We start from the raw sequence: 24,967 nt of genomic DNA, 5'->3' as shown, positions 1-24,967 counted from the left end.
TCGTATTTTTCATAGGAGCTCCATCTGGGACATAGAGAATCAAAACCGTGACATAAATCTCGATATGTTACTCGTGAGGAAATCAAGGAATTGTTTTGATATAAAAAAGAAAAATCACATGCTGGCTTGAAGATATGACGTTTATCTTCTTGTATCGAAATACATCGCGGATCTGAACGACATATTTTAACAATATTGACTAGCTTTTTTTCGTGGTAGATCAGATATATTCCATTCAGCTAGCATGATATTGAACGTGTCTTTCTCTTTCAAAGTTCTCTCAAAACCTTCCATATTTAACGAACTAAACCTGGCGGCCATGTTTGTTTACAAATCATCACAGTCGCTCACTAGCATGGAAGTTTTACGTCTCCGACGTGTAACATCATGTTGGCTTGGCAACCATGCAATACCGTAAACCATATTCAATGCTCATTCTCCATTGAGTAGAGTGATGTAATACATGTAGGATAAGCGATATGCTAACAACATTGCATGCTATCAAACCAAATGAACGAAACCCGCTAGAAGGGAATAGAACACGTGTTTTTATGCCATCGAAAAGTGTCCTGTATGGATAATTCCTGATATTTCACTTCGATGATGTCACTCCCAGTGTTTTCCCGCTGACTTGATAGACACGCGCTGTCAAAACGGCGAATGCGTCGATGTAAAATAAAGAACATTACATGGTGTGGTGAAAGATGTGAAGTTTATCTTCTTGTGTTGAAAATATTTTACTCTTTAAATCACTCAATGATAAACTTCATATATTCGCGCAACCCTGTAACATCCTCTACAGATCTAATAGTAATGGGAATTCTGTCTCTTTTCAGTGCGTCGCTTGGGAAATAAATAAAAAGGTTTCCTTGATTTAAACAACAAAAGCAATAAACATGACAGAGACCCTGACCAGGATTAAGCAGTTCATGAAGATGCACAAACATCAAATCTCTCGATCACTCTGCTGTTTGGTGTGCCTTTCTTTCCAGGTGGGGAAAAAAAAAAAATTCTCTCATCTCATTATCTGTAGCCGCTTTATCCTGTCCTACAGGGTCACGGGCAAGCTGGAGCCTATCCCAGCTGACTACAGGCGAAAGGCGGGGTACACCCTGGACAAGTCGCCAGGTCATCACAGGGCTGACACATAGACACAGACAACCATTCACACTCACATTCACACCTACGGTCAATTTAGAGTCACCAGTTAACCTAACCTGCATGTCTTTGGACTGTGGGGGAAACCGGAGCACCCGGAGGAAACCCACGCGGACACGGGGAGAACACGTAAACTCCACACAGAAAGGCCCTCGCCGGCCACAGGGCTCAAACCCGGACATATACATACATATATATTTTTTTAGATAGTCATTCCTTGTTTTTATGAACTCTTTAGGGTTATTGAATTTTAGTATTGTGTTTTGTTTTTTTAAAGTATTTCATAATTATGCTAGCTGAATGAGCATGTACAGTTGCGGTTACAGATTTACATACAGTGACCTGAATGTCATGGATATATTTGGGCTTTCAGTAATTTCTTTGAACTGTTCTTTTTCTGTGGCAGAATGATAGTACAGCATACAGCTTTAATTAAAAACAAACACTAGAATTTGGTGCACAAGTTTTAATTTTCTTTGGGTTTTCTGAAATAAACCCTTGGTCAAAATTATACATACACTCACTTAGATTATTAATTCAGAGGTGCTGAAACTTCCAAAATGCCTCTTATCTTGCCAAGGCCAAGGTCTCTAAACTTCCTGTTAGTGATCATGATTGACTACAGCTGGTAGCTTCTCTGTGCTCATAAAAATAATTTGTTTACAGCACTCATTGGATTGACCCACACACAGTAAAATGGGAAAGTCCAAGGAGCTCAATGCAGATCTGAGAAAGAGGATCGCAGATATACACAACTCCGGAATGTCTCTTGAAGCCATTTCTAAACAACTGCAAATTCCAAGATCAGTCAAACAATTGTATCCAAGTTATTGTGAGGTGTAGTCACTTTGCCAAGCCACTTTGCTTCAAGAAAACCCAAACAGTCACCCTCAGCTGAAAGGAAACTGGTTTGGATGGTCAGTAACAACCTTGGAACCACCATGGCACAGCCCTGCCATGAACTGGAAGCTGATGGATCACTGTCTACAGTTCAGATCACCATGATCCAAGAGGCTGCTATCCAAGAAATAACCCCCTGCGCCAAAATTGACACTTTCAAGCTTAACTAAAGTTTGAAGCTAACCACACAGACAAAGAAAAAAGCCTTTTGGAGGTTAGCTGTATGGTCAGATGAGACAAAGATCGAATTGTTTGGCCACAATGACCACCATGTACAGAGGGACACTGTACCAGTTGGTGGTGGTGGTGGTGGTGGTAGGGTCATCATGCTCTGGGGCCGTTTTGCTGCCAGTGGAACTGGTTCATTGCACAAAGTGGATGGAATAATGAAGGAGGACTACCTCAAGTTTCTGATGGGTTATGCTTAAGAATTCTGAACACGACTTGAGACTTACAACAGGACAATGAACCCAAACACACATCAGAGCTGGTTGTGGAGGATAAAGCAGGCTAACATTAAGCTTAAAACAAGTCCTGACTTCAACCCTATTGAAAATATATGGACTGTGCTTATAAGTCGAGTCCATGCCAAGAGAAGAAAAACAAAAAAAATTTAATTGAACTCTACCAACTGTACCATGAGCAATCATTAAATATCCAACCAGAATTCTGCCAGAAGCTTGTTCATGGTCAACAAAAACATTTGGTCAAGGTGAATCTTAGAAAACCCAAAGAAAATTAAAACATGCACCAAATTCTAGTTTGTTTGTTTTTTTAATTAAAGAAATATGCTGTACAAATCATTTTACCACAGAAAACCAACAGTTCAGAGAATCATTGAAAGCCCAAACATTGCCATGACATTCATATCCAAGATAACATTCATATCACTGTATGTAAACTTCTGACCACAACTGTATATATTGTAATAATAATGTGCATTTGATCATATTACCAAATGTTAAAATGCGCAATCTAAGTAATAAACATTATTATTATTATTATTATTATTATTATTTATATTGTTGGAAAGCACCTTGAGCTGTGGATAAGCGCACTATATAAAATAAATAAAAGTTATTTAGGGCGGCATGGTGGTGTAGTGGTTAGCACGGTCGCCTCACAGCAAGAAGGTTCTGGGTTCAAGCCCAGTAGCCGAGAGGGGCCTTTCTGTGTGGAGTTTGCATGTTCTCCCCGTGTCTGCGTGGGTTTCCTCCGGGTGCTCCGGTTTCCCCCACAGTCCAAAGACATGCGGTTAGGTTAATATGGGACGGCCTTGGGCTGAGGTGCCCTTGAGCGAGGCACCGAACTCCCAACTGCTCCCCAGGCGTTGTATCATAGCTGCCCACTGCTCTGGGTGTGTTCACTGCTTCAGATGGGTTAAATGCAGAGAGGAATTTCACAAGTGTGTGATGAATAAAGTTGTGCTTTCTTTCTCTTATTTACATGTGACTTTGGTTGAAGGAGACAGATTTATTCACATTTTATTTTGCTGACTTGATGGAAATTTGCTTAAAATTGCGAAAGATACGAATTGAAGCTTAGCTAGACGCTATTGTTTTTTGTTGTTTCTTAAAATATTATTAACGGTGGCGTAGTGCTTAGCGCTGTCGTCTCACAGCAAGAAGGTCCGGGTTCGAGCCCCGTGGCCGGCGAGGGCCTTTCTGTGCAGAGTTTGCATGTTCTCCCCGTGTCCGCGTGGGTTTCCTCCGGGTGCTCCGGTTTCCCCCACAGTCCAAAGACATGCAGGTTAGGTTAACTGGTGACTCTAAATTGAGCGTAGGTGTGAATGTGAGTGTGAATGTGAGTGTTCCCCCCCCCATCTGTCCCTCTGAGTTACATGTTGATCCTGGGATTGAGATGCTGGCCTCTTCTGCCCCTCGGACCTGCTTGATCCATCCTGGTGCCCTGTGTCTGGTCGGAGTTTTATCACCCCACTCCTGTGAAGGACGGCCCCATGAGGACAGTTGAGGGTTATATCTGTTAAAACTGTTAATATTATAGTCAGGATGTCTGTTGTTGCCCAAATGAGGATGGGTTCCCTTTTGAGTCTGGTTCCTCTCGAGGTTTCTTCCTCATGTCGTCTGAGGGAGTTTTTCCTTGCCACCGTCGCCACAGGCTTGCTCATTGGGGATAGATTAGGGATAAAATTAGCTCATGTTTTAAGTCGTTCAAATTCTGTAAAGCTGCTTTGCGACAATGTTTATTGTTAAAAGCGCTGTACAAATAAACTTGATTTGATTTGATTTGAATGGTTGTCTATGTGTCAGCCCTGTGATGACCTGGCGACTTGTCCAGGGTGTACCCCGCCTTTCACCCGTAGTCAGCTGGGATAGGCTCCAGCTTGCCTGCGACCCTGTAGAACAGGATAAAGCAGCTAGAGATAATGAGATGAGATAACAACAATAGCAGCATAACAGGATGTTTTGGTATACCATCTCCAATTCACGGACATGTTCTGAGCTTTGGAGGGCTGTACATGGCTGGTCCTTCCTAATTTTGCTTCTTCAAACCAGGAACATCGGTGTAATCATAATATTATATAACTACTACTACTACTACTACTACTAATAATAATAATAATAATAATAATAATAATAATCATCATCATCAAGGAGAAATAATCTCAGTTATATTAGCATGTAATTACTTCTTGAAACAGAATAATCAACCATGTAATGGACCACATCTAAGGAGAACTGAAACATCTTCTAAAATAATAACAGGTCTCCTTGCTTTGCCTTGATATTTGATGATTGTAAACATCCTAACTGAAAACCTTCACACACAGAGGCAGAGACTGAACATGAGACGTGTGAGAACTGGATGATGGAGGACGAGGCATGCGATACCTGGCAGTGTGGGCAGGCCTGGTGCAGCTCAGCTCGGACCTTACACAGCTCAGGGTGGGGCAGGCTGAGGGCAGGTAGAGCACTGAGTCGACGTGCATTTTCCTCTGCCGTCTCCAGAGCACGCAGACAGTACTCACACGCTACAGACAAGACAGACTGATTAAAAAGTGAACGTAGCGCCTCTAAACCAGACTTTTTTTTCCCTTTGCACAAAGCAACAATCATTATGTTGATTGACCATGTGTTTTCGAACCATAGCTGATCCAAAAGGCCATAAATTGATGGAAAAAAAAAAATCAATAAGATGAGCTGATTTTCACGGAATCTGCTGAGACTCATCGGGAAAATCTCAAAGGGGTGCGTGACGTCACACATGGAACAATCCAGGTATCAATTTCGCTCCCATGCGCAGCAGTGGTTAGACTGGTCTCGATATGGAATCACGTTTTGGAGAGAATTCTGATCGCGATTCTTATACATGTCGGATGAAGGGGCAGATGATGATCAAGGATATTCCTGAGTAAATGGGTATCTTTTCAAGCCCCCCCCAGATGAGAAACTGCCAGCTCATGACAGTCTTCCTCTGTAGCACACACGAGATGGATAGATAGGGATAGAGAGATGTGCAGAACGCAGTGGTTACCTTTCAGCATGTTTTCCTGGACAAAACTAAAAACAAATTGAGTCTTTCAATACTGCAATCTGAGAGCATTTAACATATTTCAGTTAATAATTAATGATAATTGTGCGAAAGCATTTTTCTTCCTGTTAAAGTGCATCAGATATGATAAGATCGGATGTCGTGAGCATGTAAATGTTGCTCATAATCCTGCATCTGGTGCACTGTGTGTGTGTGTGTGTGTGTGTGTGTGTGTGTGTATCTGATAATAGGGGAATCGACGAACTGTCCAAATGTCAGATCAAATGTCATTTATTAAATCAATGGGTTTCTTTTTGCTCCAATAATTCCCATGTGGTTGTTCTGGTGGTGATGAACACATGATGAATCAGATTTATTATTAGTAGGCAACACAATCTGCCCACTTTGTTCGCACAAACTTCACCCACTGTCGCTTAAGATGTGTTTTTTCTTGGAAATTCATGAACTGAACATCCTGTTGTATCGGGATTTGAACATCCAAACAACGCAGCGCTTTCACATTGTTATTTTTCTAAGATTCCAACAATATCCAATTTCAGCGAGTAAACAAGCATGGAGTCAGATGAACCGAAATAACCCAGATAACCGGGGTTCCATGCATGACATTGTGTGAGATTTGCCCTGAGGCAAGGCTGCCTTTTTCCGGGATCCGGAAATCATGATTTATCGATAGTTTTGTGCTTGATAATAAAATAAACTAGAAAAGCACTCTGAGAGCACAGACCTCCGCCAAGAATCCTTTAAAAAATTCCAGGATCCAGACGGTGATCCGGATCACCACCAAAATTTAATGGATTGTTACTTGTGGCCAGTCACACGTCTGGAAAAAAATTCAGAGCAATCCGTTCATAACTTTTTCCGTAATGTTGCTAAAAGACAAACCAACGCTACCGAAAACATAACCTCCTTGGCGGAGGTAATAATATACAACCCCGACTCCAAAAAAGTTGGGACAAAGTACAAATTGTAAATAAAAAACAGAATACAATAACTTACAAATCTCAAACTGATATTGTATTCACAATAGAACATAGACAACATATCAAATGTCGAAAGTGAGACATTTTGAAATTTCATGCCAAATATTGGCTCATTTGAAATTTCATGACAGCAACACATCTCAAAAAAGTTGGGACAGGGGCAATAAGAGGCTGGAAAAGTTAAAGGTACAAAAAAGGAACAGCTGGAGGACCAAACTGCAACTCATTAGGTCAATTGGCAATAGGTCATTAACATGACTGGGTATAAAAAGAGCATCTTGGAGTGGCAGCGGCTCTCAGAAGTAAAGATGGGAAGAGGATCACCAATCCCCCTAATTCTGCACCGACAAATAGTGGAGCAATATCAGAAAGGAGTTCGACAGTGTAAAATTGCAAAGAGTTTGAACATATCATCATCTACAGTGCATATTATCATCAAAAGATTCAGAGAATCTGGAAGAATCTCTGTGCGTAAGGGTCAAGGCCAGAAAACCATACTGGGTGCCCGTGATCTTCGGGCCCTTAGACGGCACTGCATCACATACAGGCATGCTTCTGTATTGGAAATCACAAAATGGGCTCAGGAATATTTCCAGAGAACATTATCTCTGAACACAATTCACCGTGCCATCCACCATTGCCAGCTAAAACTCTATAGTTCAAAGAAGAAGCCGTATCTAAACATGATCCAGAAGCGCAGACGTCTTCTCTGGGCCAAGGCTCATTTAAAATGGACTGTGGCAAAGTGGAAAACTGTTCTGTGGTCAGACGAATCAAAATTTGAAGTTCTTTATGGAAATCAGGGACGCCGTGTCATTCGGACTAAAGAGGAGAAGGACGACCCGAGTTGTTATCAGCGCTCAGTTCAGAAGCCTGCATCTCTGATGGTATGGGGTTGCATTAGTGCGTGTAGCATGGGCAGCTTACACATCTGGAAAGACACCATCAATGCTGAAAGGTATATCCAGGTTCTAGAGCAACATATGCTCCCATCCAGACGACGTCTCTTTCAGGGAAGACCTTGCATTTTCCAACATGACAATGCCAAAACCATATACTGCATCAATTACAGCATCATGGCTGCGTAGAAGAAGGGTCCAAGTACTGAACTGGCCAGCCTGCAGTCCAGATCTTTCACCCATAGAAAACATTTGGCGCATCATAAAACGGAAGATACGACAAAAAAAGACCTAAGCCAGTTGAGCAACTAGAATCCTACATTAGACAAGAATGGGTTAACATTCCTATCCCTAAACTTGAGCAACTTGTCTCCTCAGTCCCCAGACGTTTACAGACTGTTGTAAAGAGAAAAGGGGATGTCTCACAGTGGTAAACATGGCTTTATCCCAACTTTTTTGAGATGTGTTGTTGTCATGAAATTTAAAATCACCTAATTTTTCTCTTTAAATGATACATTTTCTCAGTTTAAACATTTGAGATCTATGGTTTATTCTGAATAAAATATGGAATTTTGAAACTTCCATATCATTGCATTCCATTTTTATTTACAATTTGTACTTTGTCCCAACTCTTTTGGAATCGGGGTTGTATTTTCCCCCCTGCTTTATTAATTCATTTTGGTTGTTACTAATGATGTTCATTTTAAAGCACTACAAAAAGGCATGACATACACTTTAATAAAACTCCAGCACATCAGACTCGAAGATTTTAGCACACGCTGCTTTGCACAAGTATTCACCCCCTGATCATTTCCACATTTTGTCGAGTTACTTAGAACTAAAATGAAATAATAAATAAAATGTAACAAAGAAATAAATCTAACATTTCAATATGCAACTCTTATGGCAAGACACTATACACATCAGTATCAAGGAGATAATCAAATAATGTATCGAGCGAATACTGAATACTGGTTTCAGGAACGACACTGGGCTGAATGACTGCTGCTGTGTTCGACTATGACAGTATTCAAAGTCAAATTTTAATTATAAAGCACCGTTTAAATAACAGACGTTGGCCCAAAGTGCTGTACAATAATAAGGCAGAAACAATCAACAGTCAAAATAAACCATTAAAAATTAGGCAATAACATTAACCAGCACCCCACATATTGTACAATTACACACAAAAGATAGAGGAACAGAAATGAGTCTTTAAAGGGGATTTTAAAACGTCAACAGAAGGATTAGACCTCATATGGAGAGGAAGATCATTTCTAAATCTAGGGGTGACATCTGAACACGCCCTGTCACCCCTAGACTTCAACCAGAATTTTGGAACTATGAGTAGTGCCAGGCTTGTAATACTCGAGTCCAGGACTCAGACTCGAGTCTGACTTGTGTCCTAATTTTAAGGACTCATGACTTGACTTGAACTTGAGCACTGATGACTCGGACCTCGGACTCGTGCATTAACTGCGTTCGGATTCTTTTCTTTATTTTTTGCAACGTCATAATTTGGCATGGCGGCATGGTGGTGTAGTGGTTAGCGCTGTCGCCTCACAGCAAGAAGGTCCTGGGTTCGAGCCCCGGGGCCGGCGAGGGCCTTTCTGTGTGGAGTTTGCATGTTCTCCCCGTGTCCACGTGGGTTTCCTCCGGGTGCTCCGGTTTCCCCCACAGTCCAAAGACATGCAGGTTAGGTTAATTGGTGGCTCTAAATTGACCGTAGGTGTGAGTGTGAATGGTTGTCTGTGTCTGTGTCAGCCCTGTGATGACCTGGCGACTTGTCCAGGGTGTACCCCGCCTTTCGCCCGTAGTCAGCTGGGATAGGCTCCAGCTTGCCTGCGACCCTGTAGAAGGATAAAGCGGCTAGAGATAATGAGATGAGATAATTTGGCATAAGCTATTTATATCTGCATTAATTTTTGTACTAATTTCGTGTAATAGCGTCACACCTGTGTACCTTGGCACGTACATCGGATAGACTCTCGGGCGCTCTCCAGACAGCGCACACGCCAAGCGGACTCTCGCACACGCACCGTGAATGGCTCGCATCTGCACAGGATTAAGGCGCAATCAGCGCACCGATATAAAAACTGTGAAAACACAATTACACTATATTGCCAAAAGTACAGTGGTGCTTGAAAGTTTGTGAACCCTTTAGAATTTTCTATATTTCTGCATAAATATGACCTAAAACATCATCGGATTTTCACACAAGTCCTAAAAGTAGATAAAGAGAACCCAGTTAAACAAATGAGACAAAAATATTATACTTGGTCATTTATTTATTGAGGAAAATGATCCAATATTACGTATGTGAGTGGCAAAAGTATGTGAACCTCTAGGATTAGCAGTTAATTTGAAGGTGAAATTAGAGTCAGGTGTTTTCAATCAATGGGATGACAATCAGGTGTGAGTGGGCACCCTGTTTTATTTAAAGAACAGGGATCTATCAAAGTCTGATCTTCACAACACATGTTTGTGGAAGTGTATCATGGCATGAACAAAGGAGATTTCTGAGGACCTCAGAAAAAGTGTTGCTGATGCTCATCAGGCTGGAAAACATTACAAAACCATCTCTAAAGAGTTTGGACTCCACCAATCCACAGTCAGACAGATTGTGTACAAATGGAGGAAATTCAAGACCATTGTTACCCTCCCCAGGAGTGGTCGACCAACAAAGATCACTCCAAGAGCAAGGCGTGTAATAGTCGGCGAGGTCACAAAGGACCCCAGGGTAACTTCTAAGCAACTGAAGGCCTCTCTCACATTGGCTAATGTTAATGTTCATGAATCCACCATCAGGAGAACACTGAACAACAATGGTGTGCATGGCAGGGCTGCAAGGAGAAAGCCACTGCTCTCCAAAAAGAACATTGCTGCTTGTCTACAGTCTGCTAAAGATCATGTGGACAAGCCAGAAGGCTATTGGACAAATGTTTTGTGGACGAATGAGACCAAAATAGAACTTTTTGGTTTAAATGAGAAGCGTTATGTTTGGAGAAAGGAAAACGTGACATTCCAGCATAAGAACCTTATCCCATCTGTGAAACATGGTGGTGGTAGTATCATGGTTTGGGCCTGTTTTGCTGCATCTGGGCCAGGATGGCTTGCCATCATTGATGGAACAATGAATTCTGAATTATACCAGTGAATTCTAAAGGAAAAATATCAGGACATCTGTCCATGAACTGAATCTCAAGAGAAGGTGGGCCATGCAGCAAGACAACGGCCCTAAGCACACAAGTCGTTCTACCAAAGAATGGTTAAAGAGGGATAAAGTTAATGTTTTGGAATGGCCAAGTCAAAGTCCTGACTTTAATCCAATCAAAATGTTGTGGAAGGACCTGAAGTGAGTAGTTCATGTGAGGAAACCCACCAACATCCCAGGAGTTGAAGCTGTTCTGTATGGAGGAATGGGCTAAAATTCCTCCAAGCCGGTGTGCAGGACTGATCAACAGTTACCGCAAACATTTAGTTGCAGTTATCGCTGCACAAGGGGGTCACACAAGATACTGAAAGCAAAGGTTCACATACTTTTGCCACTCACAGATATGTAATATTGGATCATTTTCTTCAATAAATAAATGAGCAAGTATAATATTTCTGTCTCATTTGTTTAACTGGGTTCTCTTTATCTACTTTTAGGACTTGTGTGAAAATCCGATGACGTTTTAGGTCATATTTACGCAGAAATATAGAAAATTCTAAAGGGTTCACAAACTTTCAAGCACCACTGTATTTGCTCACCCATCCAAATTATCGGAATCAGGTGTTCCAATCACTTCCATGGCCACAGGTGTATAAAATCAAGCATCTAGGCATGCAAACTGTTTTTACAGTTTGGAGCTGGCCCCTTCCTCTTCCAACATGACTGTGCACCAGTGCACAAAGCAAGGTCCATAAAGACATGGATGACGGAGTCTGGTGTGGATGAACTTGACCGGCCTGCATAGAGTCCTGACCTCAACCCGACAGAACACCTTTGAGATGAATCTGAGAGCCAGGCCTTCTCGTCCAACATCAGTGTGTGACCTCACAAATGCGCTTCTGGAAGAATGGTCAAAAATTCCCATAAACACACTCCTAAACCTTGTGGACAGCCTTCCCAGAAGAGTTGAAGCTGTTCTAGCTGCAAAGGGTGGACCGACGTCATATTGAACCCTATGGATTAGGAATGGGATGTCACTTAAGCTCATATGTGAGTCAAGGCAGGTGAGCAAATACTTTTGGCAATATAGTGTACTTTGCGAAGTATTGAGTTGCGTTGCTGACATTACCGAGCCTTATTTCCTTGTTTGGGTTCCTGATTCCCTGTTTCTCGTCTTTGATTCTGCCGAGTCTACGATAGCCTGTTTGTCTCTCGCTTGACCTATTGCCCGTTTCACTGTTTTATGATTTTGCCTGCCGTTCTGGATTGTTTACCATCTTCACTTGTATTAATAAAACACACCTTCTGCACTTACATCCATCTCCCAACCATCTCTGACAGAATACTTCACACTCCCTGATAAAGAGAAGCACATTCACCTGTTCATACATCATGTTCAGGAACAAACTAATGTTAATGGTGCTAAAACAGCCACCGGCAAATGGTGCAGGTGGAGTCTTATTCTCGGACTGGACTCGAAATTTTCTTTAATGATTTGGACTTGACTCAGATTTGAACACTGGGGACTCGAGACTGGACTCGAATTCGAGGTTGAGTGACTCGACGACAAAACTTCCAAGTGATCGCGATGCTGAGTAGGGATGAAGGAGTTTGCAAATGTACTGTGGAGTGAGAAAAGGCAAGACTTTAAAAATAAACAGCATGATTTTATATTTGTTTCAGAATCTCACTGGGAACACACAGAGAGGCAAGCACAGATGAACTATTCGACCCTTTCACATATCCCACAGTCCAGTGCAGGGTTGGGAACTTCCGGTGGCCAGACCCAGGCTGCTGATAACAGTACAAAACCCAATATTGGGCTATATAATCAGTCAGTTTCGATGTTCAAACATTATTACAGGTTTACATGGTCTCTCAGATTTTTTTCCAAGATTAATACTGCTCGAAATGATGGCAAATTTACAATTCATCATCAATATAAACGTACACTCTTAATGCTGTTGGCCAGAGTTATAGTGCTAAGTAGTTGGAACATGCATTTCATGTAAACAATACAGAGCGTGAAAAGAGAAAGGGCCGTATGGGTGATAATGGAAGGATGACCAATTAAAAGCTTCTGTGCTGATGAAAAATACCGTGGAACCAATAACTAGGCATATAAAAGCAATCTCAGAACATCACATTTCAACTTGCATCTGATATTTGAACATCCAAACGGAGGACAAATTTATATTGATGACAAACTGTAAAATGTGCAATCATTTTGAGCAGTATTAATCTTTAAAAAAAAAATCTGAGAGACCATGAAAACCTGTAATAATATTTGACCATCTGGGCAGCACGGTGGTGTAGTGCACTGTCGCCTCACAGCAAGAAGGTTCTGGGTTCAAGCCCAGCGTCCGACAGGGGCCTTTCCGTGTGGAGTTTGCATGTTCTCCCCGTCTGCGCGTGGGTTTCATTCGGGTGCTCCAGTTTTACAGTCCAAAGACATGCGGGTTAGGTAAAATGGCACAGCCATGGCCTGAGGTTAGGCTGAAGTGCCCATGGGCATCTAACCCCCAACTGCTCCCTGGGTGCTGTAGCATAGCTACCTACTGCTCTGGGGTGTGTGTGTGTGTGTGTATGTGTGTGTGTGTTCATTGCTCACTTGTGTGTGTTCACTGCTTCAGATGGCTGAAAGGAGATACGCAGACCCGTTATTTTTAAATAAATTTCTGAGTGGATAGTATCTCCATCCGTGACTCTTGTACGCTGTATAAATGGGAATTAAAAAAATATATTTTTGAGAGTTAAGTTGGCATTCGAGCTGCCCCGCTGAGCCAGCCATGCCTGAGTGCGTGACGTCACAGCAGTAACCGGTTTTAAGGCCGAGGCCTTTGACAGCTATAGACCAAAAAGTCATATCAATAAAAATTTATGGTGAAAGTAAGAAATCCCGTTACCGACTTGCTCAACTAAGACTGATTTGACTTCATTGATTGTGGGTTGACTCTCATTAAAACAGGATAGGTGTTATAACTTATGCAACATACATGTACATGCATGCATTTTCACTGATAAAACGTAAAAGGCTAATTAAATAATCAGATGAACTGAAACAATCACATTCTGAAGCAAATTAAATAATCTTATACCGGTAACTTAAACACACAATACAAGTTACATGTATTAATCTAAATGCAGGTAAACGTGTTGTTTTTGTATCCAAATGAGAGTCGGAGCTTACCCGTCTGTGTTCTCGCTTCTTGAAGGCCGATTGTTTTGAAACAATCTGACTTTCAGTTGTTTGTTCATGCCCCTTTTCTACCAAAGCAGTTCCAGGGCTGGTTCGGGGCCAGTGCTTAGTTTGGAACCTGGTTTTCTGTTTCCACTGACAAAGAACTGGCTCTGGGGCCAGAAAAACCGGTTCCAGGCTAGCACCAACTCTCTGCTGGGCCAGAGGAAAGAACCGCTTACGTCAGCGGGGGGGGCGGAGTTGTTAAGACCAACAACAATAAGACCGCGAAAGATCGACATTTTTAAGCGACGAGAAGCAGCAGCTGTACAAACGCGAAGTCATCCATTACTATTGTTGTTGCTGCTGCTGCTTCCATGTTGTTTTTGCTTCGATATTCGCGCCAAGGTTTATGCAAACGTAGCGACATAACTGACGTATACAGTGACGTAATGACGTGGCTTCCCTTAGCACCGCGAGCTATGGAAAAGCAAATTGGCTCGCAGCTGGCTTGCAAGTTGAACGAGTTGTGAACCAGCACCAGCCCTGAGCCAGCCCTGGAACTGATTTGGTGGAAAAGGTGCATCATTCACTTCTTCCATGTAAGGGCGAGATGGCAGCAATATCCAGTTTAGAAATAAGACAGCTGCTCCACTCATTCCCTCCATACTGAGTACTCCGCCATTACTGCTTGGCTCAGGCAATTACTAAAACCCAGAATGGGATGTCACCGGTTTTAGCAACCACTGCGGGGAGGTCACTGCCCGAGCGATATGTCCCGTCCCGGGTTTTAGCAACAACCCTCAGCTCACTCCGGGAGAACTGGTGCAACTGAACTTCCTTTCCTTTTAAAAAAAAATAAATAAAAATACTTACCTTTTCTTGTAGTTTTATTTATTTGATACTGCACCCTCTTTCAATATGGGCTTATAGCCAACGCTCCTCAACAGATCAGAGGTTTCATACGAGTCTTTAAAATGTGCAGAGCAGAGGAGAGAACACTACATTGTCGCCCAATGTGCCCATGAACTTCTCGCAAAACGCGTCCAAATCTTTGCAGTTTGAACATTCTTGGGCCATGAATGCAACGTAAATCCACCTTCTGTCGTGTGTTGCTGGCGGGTGCAGCAACATATCTACGTGGCATGGCGATTAAATTAGCTCAAAATGGAGGAACAGAGTTGCAGTCAGCTCTGTGTTTTCATCTCATTATCTGTAGCCACTTTATCCTGTCCTACAGGGCCGCAGGCAAGCTGGAGCCTATCCCAGCTGACTACGGGCGAAAGGCGGGGTACACCCTGGACAAGTCACCAGGTCATCACAGGGCTGACACATAGACACAGACAACCATTCACACTCACATTCACACCTACGGTCAATTTAGAGTCACCAGTTAACCTAACCTGCATGTCTTTGGACTGTGGGGGAAACCCACGGGGAGAACATGCAAACTCCGCACAGAACTATATTAGATTTATTGTTAATGCTTAAAACTATTTCGATGCCATTCTTGAGGTCTCAAGGCATTTATAAACGAAAGTGAGGCCATGGCTCTGCGCATATGCTTTAAATTTCACTGTGCTTGAGTGTACGCGTGACAAATAAAGGCTTCTTGGCAATATTTGAACATATTAATATTTGAACATTGAAAGTGATTATATAGCCCAATATTGGTTTTTGTACCAATTAGCAGCCTGGGGCTGGCCACCGGTAGTTACCAACTGTGCAGTGGATTGTGGGATACAGTAAAGAACCAAAAGTGGTCCCTCTTCCTAATTCCAGTTAAAAATCAATCAAATTTTATTTATATAGCCCTTTACAATAACCGAAAGGTACCCAAAGTGCTTTACATCAAAGCCATAAAACATAACACAAAATAATGTGTTGTATAAAACAATACATAAAAACACAGATTTTGACTGCGGAAGATGCCACAGTGCTGCAGCTTATTAAAAACCTTTCAGAAGTACATGAAATAGAACAGACGAAACAAAGTACCCCTCAAAAACAAGACTCCCCTTGTCAGGATTGAACGCCAATCTAAAAAAGTGGGTTTTCAACTTCAATTTAAAAAGGCCGAGATCAATAGTGGTGCGAATGTCGGAGGGCAGATTGTTGCACAGTCTGGGAGCAGCGACAGCAAAAGAACGATCACCCCACTGTTTATATCTCGACCTTGGGACTTCTAACAGAAGCTGACCCGAAGAACGCAGGGCCCTACCATGATCACGGACAGTTAAAATCTCAGACGAGTAAGAGGGAGCCAAGCCATTGATGGCATTAAAAAACAAACAAACAACAGAAGTTTAAAATCAATTCTAAAACAGACTGGAAACCAGTGGAGTGTCTAGCTCTTAGATAGTCAAGCTGCTGCAGTTTGAACCAGCTGAAGGCAAGATAACACAGATTGAGACAAACCCACACATAAGGCTTTGGGATCAAAAAATGGAAAACATCCAATCATTCATGAAGAAGCTGCAATGAGAAAGAATACCGCACTATGAATTATGAATGTATGCATATATTGGACTTCCTGAGGCAACTCATTAGATCCTGATCAACCCAACACAGCTCACCTTTATACTTGTACAAGGCATTCCACAAGAACTGAGTAGACACAAGGGGACGCTCAGCAAAGATGATCTCACCCTTCCTGAAAGGTCTCTTCGCGAACAGTCCTTTACCCTAAAAGATCAACACAGAAAAAAAAAGTGTTCGGAGTTAATGCTGTGTATCTCAGGCCTGCTTTAGGGTGTCCCAACCAAATGCCACCTTCTGGTTAAACGCAACCAACAACCTATCAAAAGCTTTAATTATCAATCGATTGACTCTCGAAGCAACGTATCTAAAAACAAACAAATAAGTAAATAAACATGCCACATTTATATAAATGTCCGCACCATATTTTGACCCAAAATGTAGAATTTCATTGAAAAAAGTAGCTAGAAATGGTCAGTATGGAATATCTAGGAGCAAAAAGATATTTATCTATGACGAAAAGCATAAAAAAGTCAGGAATTTTGCTATCAAATCATTTTATTACAGATCCACACCTTGACATTGTCGATGAACCGGACTTCTACGCAGTTAGCAGTTTGAAAGGGATCAGCGCAACGCGAAAACATGTCATCCAAGGGAGCGGCCATGTTGGAAATTGCGTGTCACCTTTGACCTCTGTGAAGTTAGCCAATTGGACGCGTTCTTCTTGGATGCGTGATGACGTCAACAATTAATTTAATTGTATTTTATAGGCGTGAATACGAATTAAATAGGATTAAGTTTCCTGAAGTGTATGTTTTGTAAAAGTTTCTGCATTTCCTTTGGAAAAAAAATAATAATAATTAAAAAGTGTAAAGAATGCTCTGAGTGGGCGGGTCATTTAGGTGATAGACCAATAAGCATTCAGGACGCTCTGTTGAATTTTCCTGAGCAGCCATTTGCTATGTGTTTTGTTGTCACGGAAACACTTCGAAATACGTTTATAGAAGTTAATTTTAACATTTGAGGTTTTAGTATTTATTTTTTTTAAAGTTAGATCCTTGGTGCAGGTCAGTATGTTGTTGGAGGACGTGAAGAAGATGAAGGTGTCGGAGCTGCGGGCCGAGCTGCGAGAGCGGGGACTCGACCCCAAAGGGCTGAAGGCTGAGCTGGTGGCTCGGCTCCTGTCAGCCATCCGCACTCCAGAACCTGACACACGTGCGGGGTTAGAACCTGTAGACCCGGAAGTTGTCCAGACTGCAGAGGAAAGCCCTGAACTGACCACACCGACAGCTGTGGCAGCTTCAGGAGACAAGCAGCAGACTGTGGATCAGAACCAATCACATCTGGAGGAAGTCAGGAGCAGAACCCAGTCCTCTGTTGATCAGAGCACACAGACAGACAGTGAGCCAGCAGTCAGCATCCTCCAGGTTGTGTGCTCCTGTTCTCGCAGGACAGAAGGAGCAGGGCAGCTGGAAAGACAGTCTGTCCTCACCAGAAGTCCCAGATCTGATGTCCATCAGGAGGAAGTCCAGACCACACCATCACCACCACCACCACCACTGTCCACCAGTCATCAGTGTAAGGCAATTCAACACAGTACTGGACTTATAAGCATCCATCCTACTGTATAATATATAAAGTGGTGCTTGAAAGTTTGTGAGCCCTTTAGAATTTTCTATATTTCTGACCGAAAACATGATCAGATTTTCACCCAGTTAAACAAATGAGACAAAAATATTATACTTGGTCATTTATTTATTGAGGAAAAGGATCCAATATTACATATCTGTGAGTGGCAAAAGTATGTGAACCTTTGCTTTCAGTATCTGGTGTGACCCCCTTGTGCAGCAATAACTGCAACTAATGCCGCTTTTCCACTACCAACGCGGCTGAGTCGAGCTGAGTGGGGCTGTTGGAGTTGCATTCGACTACAACCGCGCTGAACCGTGCTGGCTGGAAGTGGGTGGACACATTGGGTGGAGTTAGCGAAAGTGGATGGACGTCACGTGATGTCGTTAGGCGGCGCAAACAGTGACATCAGTGACCTTTTAAGCGGTAGTCTTACGACCCGGATAGTAAACAATAAACATGGAGGACATGGAGTCGTTAGTGTTGCTGGTCTTGGTGCTGTGGCTTGTTGTCACCGACAACGCCAACAGATACTGGCAAGAGCGTATAGATGAGGCGAGGCGCATAACTCTAAGTTTACATTAGGCCGTATCTGTCTCGTTTTCTTTGCGGATGCACTGTCCGTTTACATTAAAACGCCGGGAAACGGGAATCCGCCAGGGTTCACGTATTCAATCCAGATCGTGTCTGGTCCGGTGCTGTGTAAACATTGAGAATATACGGATACGCTGTGCTGAGCTCTAGCTGGCGTCGTCATTGGACAACGTCACTGTGACATCCACCTTCCTGATTCGCTGGCGTTGGTCATGTGATGCGACTGCTGAAAAACGGCACGGACTTCCGCCTTGTATCACCTTTCATTAAAGAGTATAAAAGTATGAAAATACTGCAAATACTGATGCAAATACTGCCCATTGTGTAGTTATGATTGTCTTTAGGCTTGCCATCCTTCCACTTGCAAGTGGTAAGTGATGCGCATGCCCGACATGCACTGAGATCACACACACACAGCGGCTCAGTCCCGAATCACTGCTTGTGCACTCCACTCGCGCGCTCTGTGAGCTGCGCAGGGCCGGAGTGCGCACCCTCCAGAGGGCACTCGCTGTTCAGGGCGGAGTGATTTGGAGCGCAGGATGCCTGCGGAGCCGAGCGTATCCGTGTACTGGCGTTGCTGTGTGCACGCTAATCGTGTATTGGCGTTGCTGTGTGCACGCTAATCGTTTTAAAAACGTTAATCTGATGATCCGCTGATACGGTCTAATGTAAACCCCACCTAAGGCTTCAGAAATTCTTGTAATTCGTAATTCTTCTTCTTCCGGGTTTCCGGTGTTTACAGATCCCAGCATGCTCGCGGGGCGTGTGTGGGCGTGTGAGGACACTCCTCCTCACCAATCAGTGCGCAGGGGAGTGTCTCCTCATGCCCCTAGCCCCACTCGGCTCGGTTTGGCTCGCTTCAGCCCCACTCCAAAACCGTGCAAGTTTTGGGGGCTGAGCAGGGCTGAAGCGAGCTGAGTCGTGCTGCTCTGGGGTAGTCGAAACGCGAGCCGTGTCGGGCTGAAGTGAGCTGAAAAAGGGTAGTGGAAAAGGGCCATCTATGTTTCCGGTAACTGTTGATTAGTCCTGCACACCGGCTTGGAGGAATTTTAGCCCATTCCTCCGTACAGAACAGCTTCAACTCTGGGATGTTGGTGGGTTTCCTCACATGAACTGCTCACTTCAGTTCCTTCCATAACATTTCCATTGGATTAAGGACAGGACTTTGACTTGGCCATTCCAAAGCAATTCCAATAGTTTACCTTGACCTTTTAAAAAAAAAAAAAAGGGTTATTGGTGTGGACCGGGCGGCACGGTGGTGTAATGGTTAGTGCTGTCGCCTCACAGCAAGAAGGTCTTGGGTTCGAGCCCCGTGGCCGGCGAGGGCCTTTCTGTGCGGAGTTTGCATGTTCTCCCTGTGTCCGCGTGGGTTTCCTCCGGGTGCTCCGGTTTCCCCCACAGTCCAAAGACATGCAGGTTAGGTTAACTGGTGACTCTAAATTGAGCGTAGGTGTGAATGTGAGTGTGAATGGTTGTCTGTGTCTATGTGTCAGCCCTGTGATGACCTGGCGACTTGTCCAGGGTGTACCTCACCTTTCGCCCGTAGTCAGCTGGGATAGGCTCCAGCTTGCCTGCGACCCTGTAGAAGGATAAAGCGGCTAGAGATAATGAGATGAGATGGTGTGGACCAGACATCTGCAGTCGAGCTGTACAATGAGCTTATTTTAAGAAAGATGGATCAAATTTTAACTGACCCAATACATCCTCTGTTCCCAAAGTTTTTAAGAAGCACCAGGTCTAATAACAGATTTCTCCAGAGGCCAATTAGGACAGCGAGGTACCACAAATCATTTGTACCCACAGCAATAAGACTATACAATAACAAACCAAAAACATCTGTTGCACTTTAGTTCACTCATCTGTACAAATTTCCTTTTATGCATTTTATTTATTTTATGTAGCGCACAGTTTTTATCTTTTGTTTTTATCTCTTATTGTTTTTATCTTACATCACACCTTTTATCACAGATTTATTTTAATGTGGTATGTCTATTGTCTGTCTGTCTATATGTCTTTGGTATGTTTTGAGGAGATGTGCAATATGGACCACTTGAGTTTCCCCCTGGGGGATAATAAAGTTTACCTTGACCTTGACCAAAGCATTAACTTTATTCTTCTTTAAGCATTCTGTGGTAGAACGACTTGTGTGCTTTGGGTCATTGTCTTGCTGCATGACCCACCTTCTCTTGAGATTCAGTTCATGGACAGATGTACTGACATTTTCCTTTAGAATTCGCTGGTATAATTCAGAATTCAGGGCAGCACGGTGGTGTAGTGGTGACCTGGCAACTTGTCCAGGGTGTACCCCGCCTTTCGCCCGTAGTCAGCTGGGATAGGCTCCAGCCTGCCTGCGACCCTGTAGAACAGGATAAAGCGGCTAGAGATGATGAGATGAATTCAGAATTCATTGTTCCATCAATGATGGCAAGCCGTCCTGGCCCAGATGCAGCAAAACAGGCCCAAACCATGATACTACCACCACCATGTTTCACAGATGGGATAAGGTTCTTATGCTGGAATGCAGTGTTTTCTTTTCTCCAAACATAACGCTTCTCATTTAAACCAAAAAGTTCTATTTTGGTCTCATCCGTCCACAAAACATTTTTCCAATAGCCTTTTGGCTTGTCCATGTAATCTTTAGCAAACTGCAGATGAGCAGCAATGTTCTTTTTGGAGAGCAGTGGCTTTCTCCTTGCAACCCTGCCATGCACACCATTGTTGTTCAGTGTTCTCCTGATGGTGGACTCATGAACATTAACATTAGCCAATGTGAGAGAGGCCTTCAGTTGCTTAGAAGTTACCCTGGGGTCCTTTGTGACCTCGCCGACTATTACACGCCTTGCTCTTGGAGTGATCTTTGTTGGTCGCCCACTCCTGGGGAGGGTAACAATGGTCTTGAATTTCCTCCATTTGTACACAATCTGTCTGACTGTGGATTGGTGAAGTCCAAACTCTTTAGAGATTGTTTTGTAACCTTTTCCAGCCTGATGAACATCAACAAAGCTTTTTCTGAGGTCCTCAGAAATCTCCTTTGTTCGTGCCATGATACACTTCCACAAACATGTTGTGAAGATCAGACTTTGATAGATCCCTGTTCTTTAAATAAACCAGGGTGCCCACTCACACCTGATTGTCATCCCATTGATTGAAAACACCTGACTCTAATTTCACCTTCAAATTAACTGCTAATCCTAGAGGTTCACATACTTTTGCCACTCACAGATATGTAATATTGGATCATTTTCCTCAATAAATAAATGACCAAGTATAATATTTTTGTCTCATTTGTTTAACTGGGTTCTCTTTATCTACTTTTAGGACTTGTGTGAAAATCTGATGATGTTTTGGGTCATATTTATGCAGAAATATAGAAAATTCTAAAGGGCTCACAAACTTTCAAGCACCACTGTAAGTTCTGACCATAGCCCATCTGTTTGTTTGCCCAGTGGAAAGTCACCATCATACTGTGGAGGTCTGTCAACTACCACCATAATAAGAACATTTTGCACAATTATGATATCTCAAAATAATGAGACCATATCTCGTGACTTAGTGTCTCATAATTATATAGCCCCAATTCCAAAAAAGCTGGGACACTGTGTAAAACACAAATAAAAACAGAATGTGAAGGTTTGCAAATCATGGAAACCCTATATTTCACTGAAAATTGTACAAAGACAATATATGAAATGTTGAAACTGAGAATTTTTTTTTAAATATATGCTCATTTTGAATTTGATGTCAGCAACACGTTTCCGAAAAGTTGGGACGGGAAACAAAAGGCTGAAAAAGTTGTGTAATTTTTTTTAAACTAATTGGGTTAATTGGCAACAGGTTAGTAACATGATTGAGTATAAAAAGAGCATCCCAGAGAGGCGGAGTCTCTCAGAAGTAAAGATAGGGAGGGGTTCACGGCTCTGTGAAAGACTGCGTGGGCAAACAGTGCAACAATTTAAGAATAATGTTCCTCAATGTAAAATTGCAAAGAATTTGGGGATTACATCATCTATGGTCCATAATATCATTAAAAGATTCAGAGAATCTGGAGAAATCTCTGTATGCAAGAAACAAGGCTGAAAACTGACATTGGATGCCTGTGATCTTCAGGCCCTCGGGAGACACTGCATTAAAAGCAGACACACGTCTGTAGTGGAAATCACTGTATGGGCTCAGGAACACTTCAGAAATCCATCGTCTGTGAAAACAGTTCATTACTGCATCCGCCAACGCAAGTTAAAACCAGATATAAACAATATCCAGAAACACCGCCACCTTCTCTGAGCCCAAGGTCTTTTACGATGGACTGAGGCGAAGTGGAAAACTGTCCCGTGGTCTGTCGAATCAAAAGTAGAAATTCTTTTTAGAAATCATGGACACCACGTCTTCCAGGCTAAAGAGGAGAGGGACCATCCGGCTTATCAGTGCACAGTTCAAAAGCCAGCATCTGTGATGGTATGAGGGTGCATTAGTGCACATGACATGGGTAGCTTGTACATCTGGGAAGGCATCATTAATGCTGAATGATATATACATGTTTCTGAACAACATGCTGCCATCCAGACAAAATCTTTTTCAGGGAAGACCTTCCTTCTTTCAGCAAGACAATGCCAAACCGCTTTCTGCACATATTACAGCTGCATGGTCCTGTTGCAAAAGAGTCCAGGTGCTAAACTGGCCTGCCTTCAGTCCAGACCTGTCTCCCATTGAAAACATTTGGTGAAATATGAACTCTAAAATACCACAAAGGAGACCCCGAACTGTTGAGCAACTGAAATTGTATATCAGGCAAGAATGGGACAACATTTCTCTTTCAAAACTACAGCTCTTGGTCTCCTCAGTTCCCAAACATTTACAGAGTGTTGTTAAAAGTCGAGGTGATGCAACACGGTGGTAAACATGCCCCTGTCCCAACTTTTTTGAAACGTTTTGCTGGTCTCATATTCGAGATGAACATATATCTTCCAAGAAACAATAAAATTTCTCAGTTTCAACATTTGATGTGTTCTCCTTGGACTATTCTCAATAAAATATAGGGTTTCCATGATTTGCAAATTATCGTGTTCTGTATTTTTATTTACAGCTTACACAGCATCTTAACGTTTATGGAATTGGGGTTGTACTACGTGACTTAAATATCCCCCCCCCCCCCCCCCCCAAGTGCTGTAAACAGGCTTCTATAGCCTGACCAGATATTATTTCTGTGGCACATAAAACACTTGGTCGGATTGCAGTGTGTACCGTGAATGTATCGGGTGCAGTTTTAGACTGTGCGCGATTACAGCACTTTTTTTTTTCCCAGATTAAAGATTATTTCTCACACTGTATGAGATGATCCCTGTAATATATTGGCTGAATTCTAGTACAGACTATAACAACAATCAGTAATGCTGCACCTACAGAGTGACCTAGATGCTAAATGGAGCTGATGAAATGAAAAGCCAAATGGTGTGAGATTCTTGATTGTAAAGACGTTCTGCCCTGTCCATTTTCCACAGTACCCCATATGGCACCTGTCACTGCGGAAACCGGAACGGAAAAGCAGGACGAGTCTCAGAATGTAAGCAGAACTGATGGAGAGAGGGGTCGGGATTATTACGAGTTTAAAGAGGAGATTCAGTATATAAGGTATAACAGCAGAGATCTTCAGAGCCGTCTTTATTGAAATGTTAGGAATATAAATTATGTCATTGAATTATTAGATTTTTATTTTTTAAACTGCTGTACTGTCAGAGCCAAAACACCAGAGCCCTGTCCTGCAAGTGAGGATGAGATGGAAATCGATGATGACACGGTTCGGCTCGATCCCTGTGAGTCTCAATTTAAGAATTTTAAACTCGAATTTGTGAATGTATAGTGATATGAAACATAACCCAGCCTCCTTAGGACTTATATTATCCATTATTTATTCCGTATTGTCATAATGATGTAATAACAATCATTTTATATATTTATTTTAATTATTAGTAAACGCCCGCTCCGGGGGGGGGGTAATACTGGTTTACCTCTGTCTGTCCGTAACACCCTTTTGCTCAGCAACCACAAATCATAGCCACTTGGTACCAAACTTCAGCTTGGTGTTCTGTACCATGTATACCATTTTCAGGTCTGTCCCATATTGACTTCCTGTTTACCGACTGAATGTATTTACAAAACATCTCATCTCATTATCTCTAGCCACTTTATCCTGTTCTACAGGGTCGCAGGCAAGCTGGAGCCTATCCCAGCTGACTACAGGCGAAAGGTGGGGTACACCCTGGACAAGTCGCCAGGTCATCACAGGGCTGACACATAGACACAGACAACCATTCACACTCTCACTCACACCTACGCTCAATTTAGAGTCACCAGTTAACCTAACCTGCATGTCTTTGGACTGTGGGGGAAACCGGAGCACCCGGAGGAAACCCACGCGGACACGGGGAGAACATGCAAACTCCACACAGAAAGGCCCTCGCCGGCCACGGGGCTCGAACCCGGACCT

General features: G+C 42.8%; 2 protein-coding genes across 3 annotated transcripts in view; one reads left to right on the top strand and one right to left on the bottom strand.

The window, feature by feature from the left end:
* Nucleotides 1-16,928, bottom strand: part of smyd5 (SMYD family member 5) — a 39,882-nt gene extending 22,954 nt beyond the window's left edge. Inside the window, exons 1-3 of the mRNA XM_060910527.1 lie at nt 16,836-16,928; nt 16,359-16,467; nt 4,911-5,050 (exon numbers count right to left, since the gene is read on the bottom strand). Coding sequence (XP_060766510.1) covers nt 4,911-5,050; nt 16,359-16,467; nt 16,836-16,928 — 342 coding nt within the window. The remainder of the gene's footprint in view (nt 1-4,910; nt 5,051-16,358; nt 16,468-16,835) is intronic.
* Nucleotides 16,929-17,194: 266 nt separating this feature from the next.
* The window catches only part of si:ch211-107m4.1 (heterogeneous nuclear ribonucleoprotein U-like protein 2), a 53,946-nt gene continuing 46,173 nt past the window's right edge, over nt 17,195-24,967 (top strand). For both annotated transcript variants that reach the window (XM_060915208.1, XM_060915207.1), the window contains exons 1-3: nt 17,195-17,841; nt 23,982-24,111; nt 24,217-24,293. In XM_060915208.1, the coding sequence (XP_060771191.1) occupies nt 17,337-17,841; nt 23,982-24,111; nt 24,217-24,293 (712 nt within the window). In that variant the 5' untranslated portion in view covers nt 17,195-17,336. The remainder of the gene's footprint in view (nt 17,842-23,981; nt 24,112-24,216; nt 24,294-24,967) is intronic.

Source organism: Neoarius graeffei, chromosome 2, assembly GCF_027579695.1.
Source record: "Neoarius graeffei isolate fNeoGra1 chromosome 2, fNeoGra1.pri, whole genome shotgun sequence".
Taxonomy (NCBI): domain Eukaryota; kingdom Metazoa; phylum Chordata; class Actinopteri; order Siluriformes; family Ariidae; genus Neoarius; species Neoarius graeffei.
This window is presented reverse-complemented; position numbering and strand designations above follow the sequence as displayed.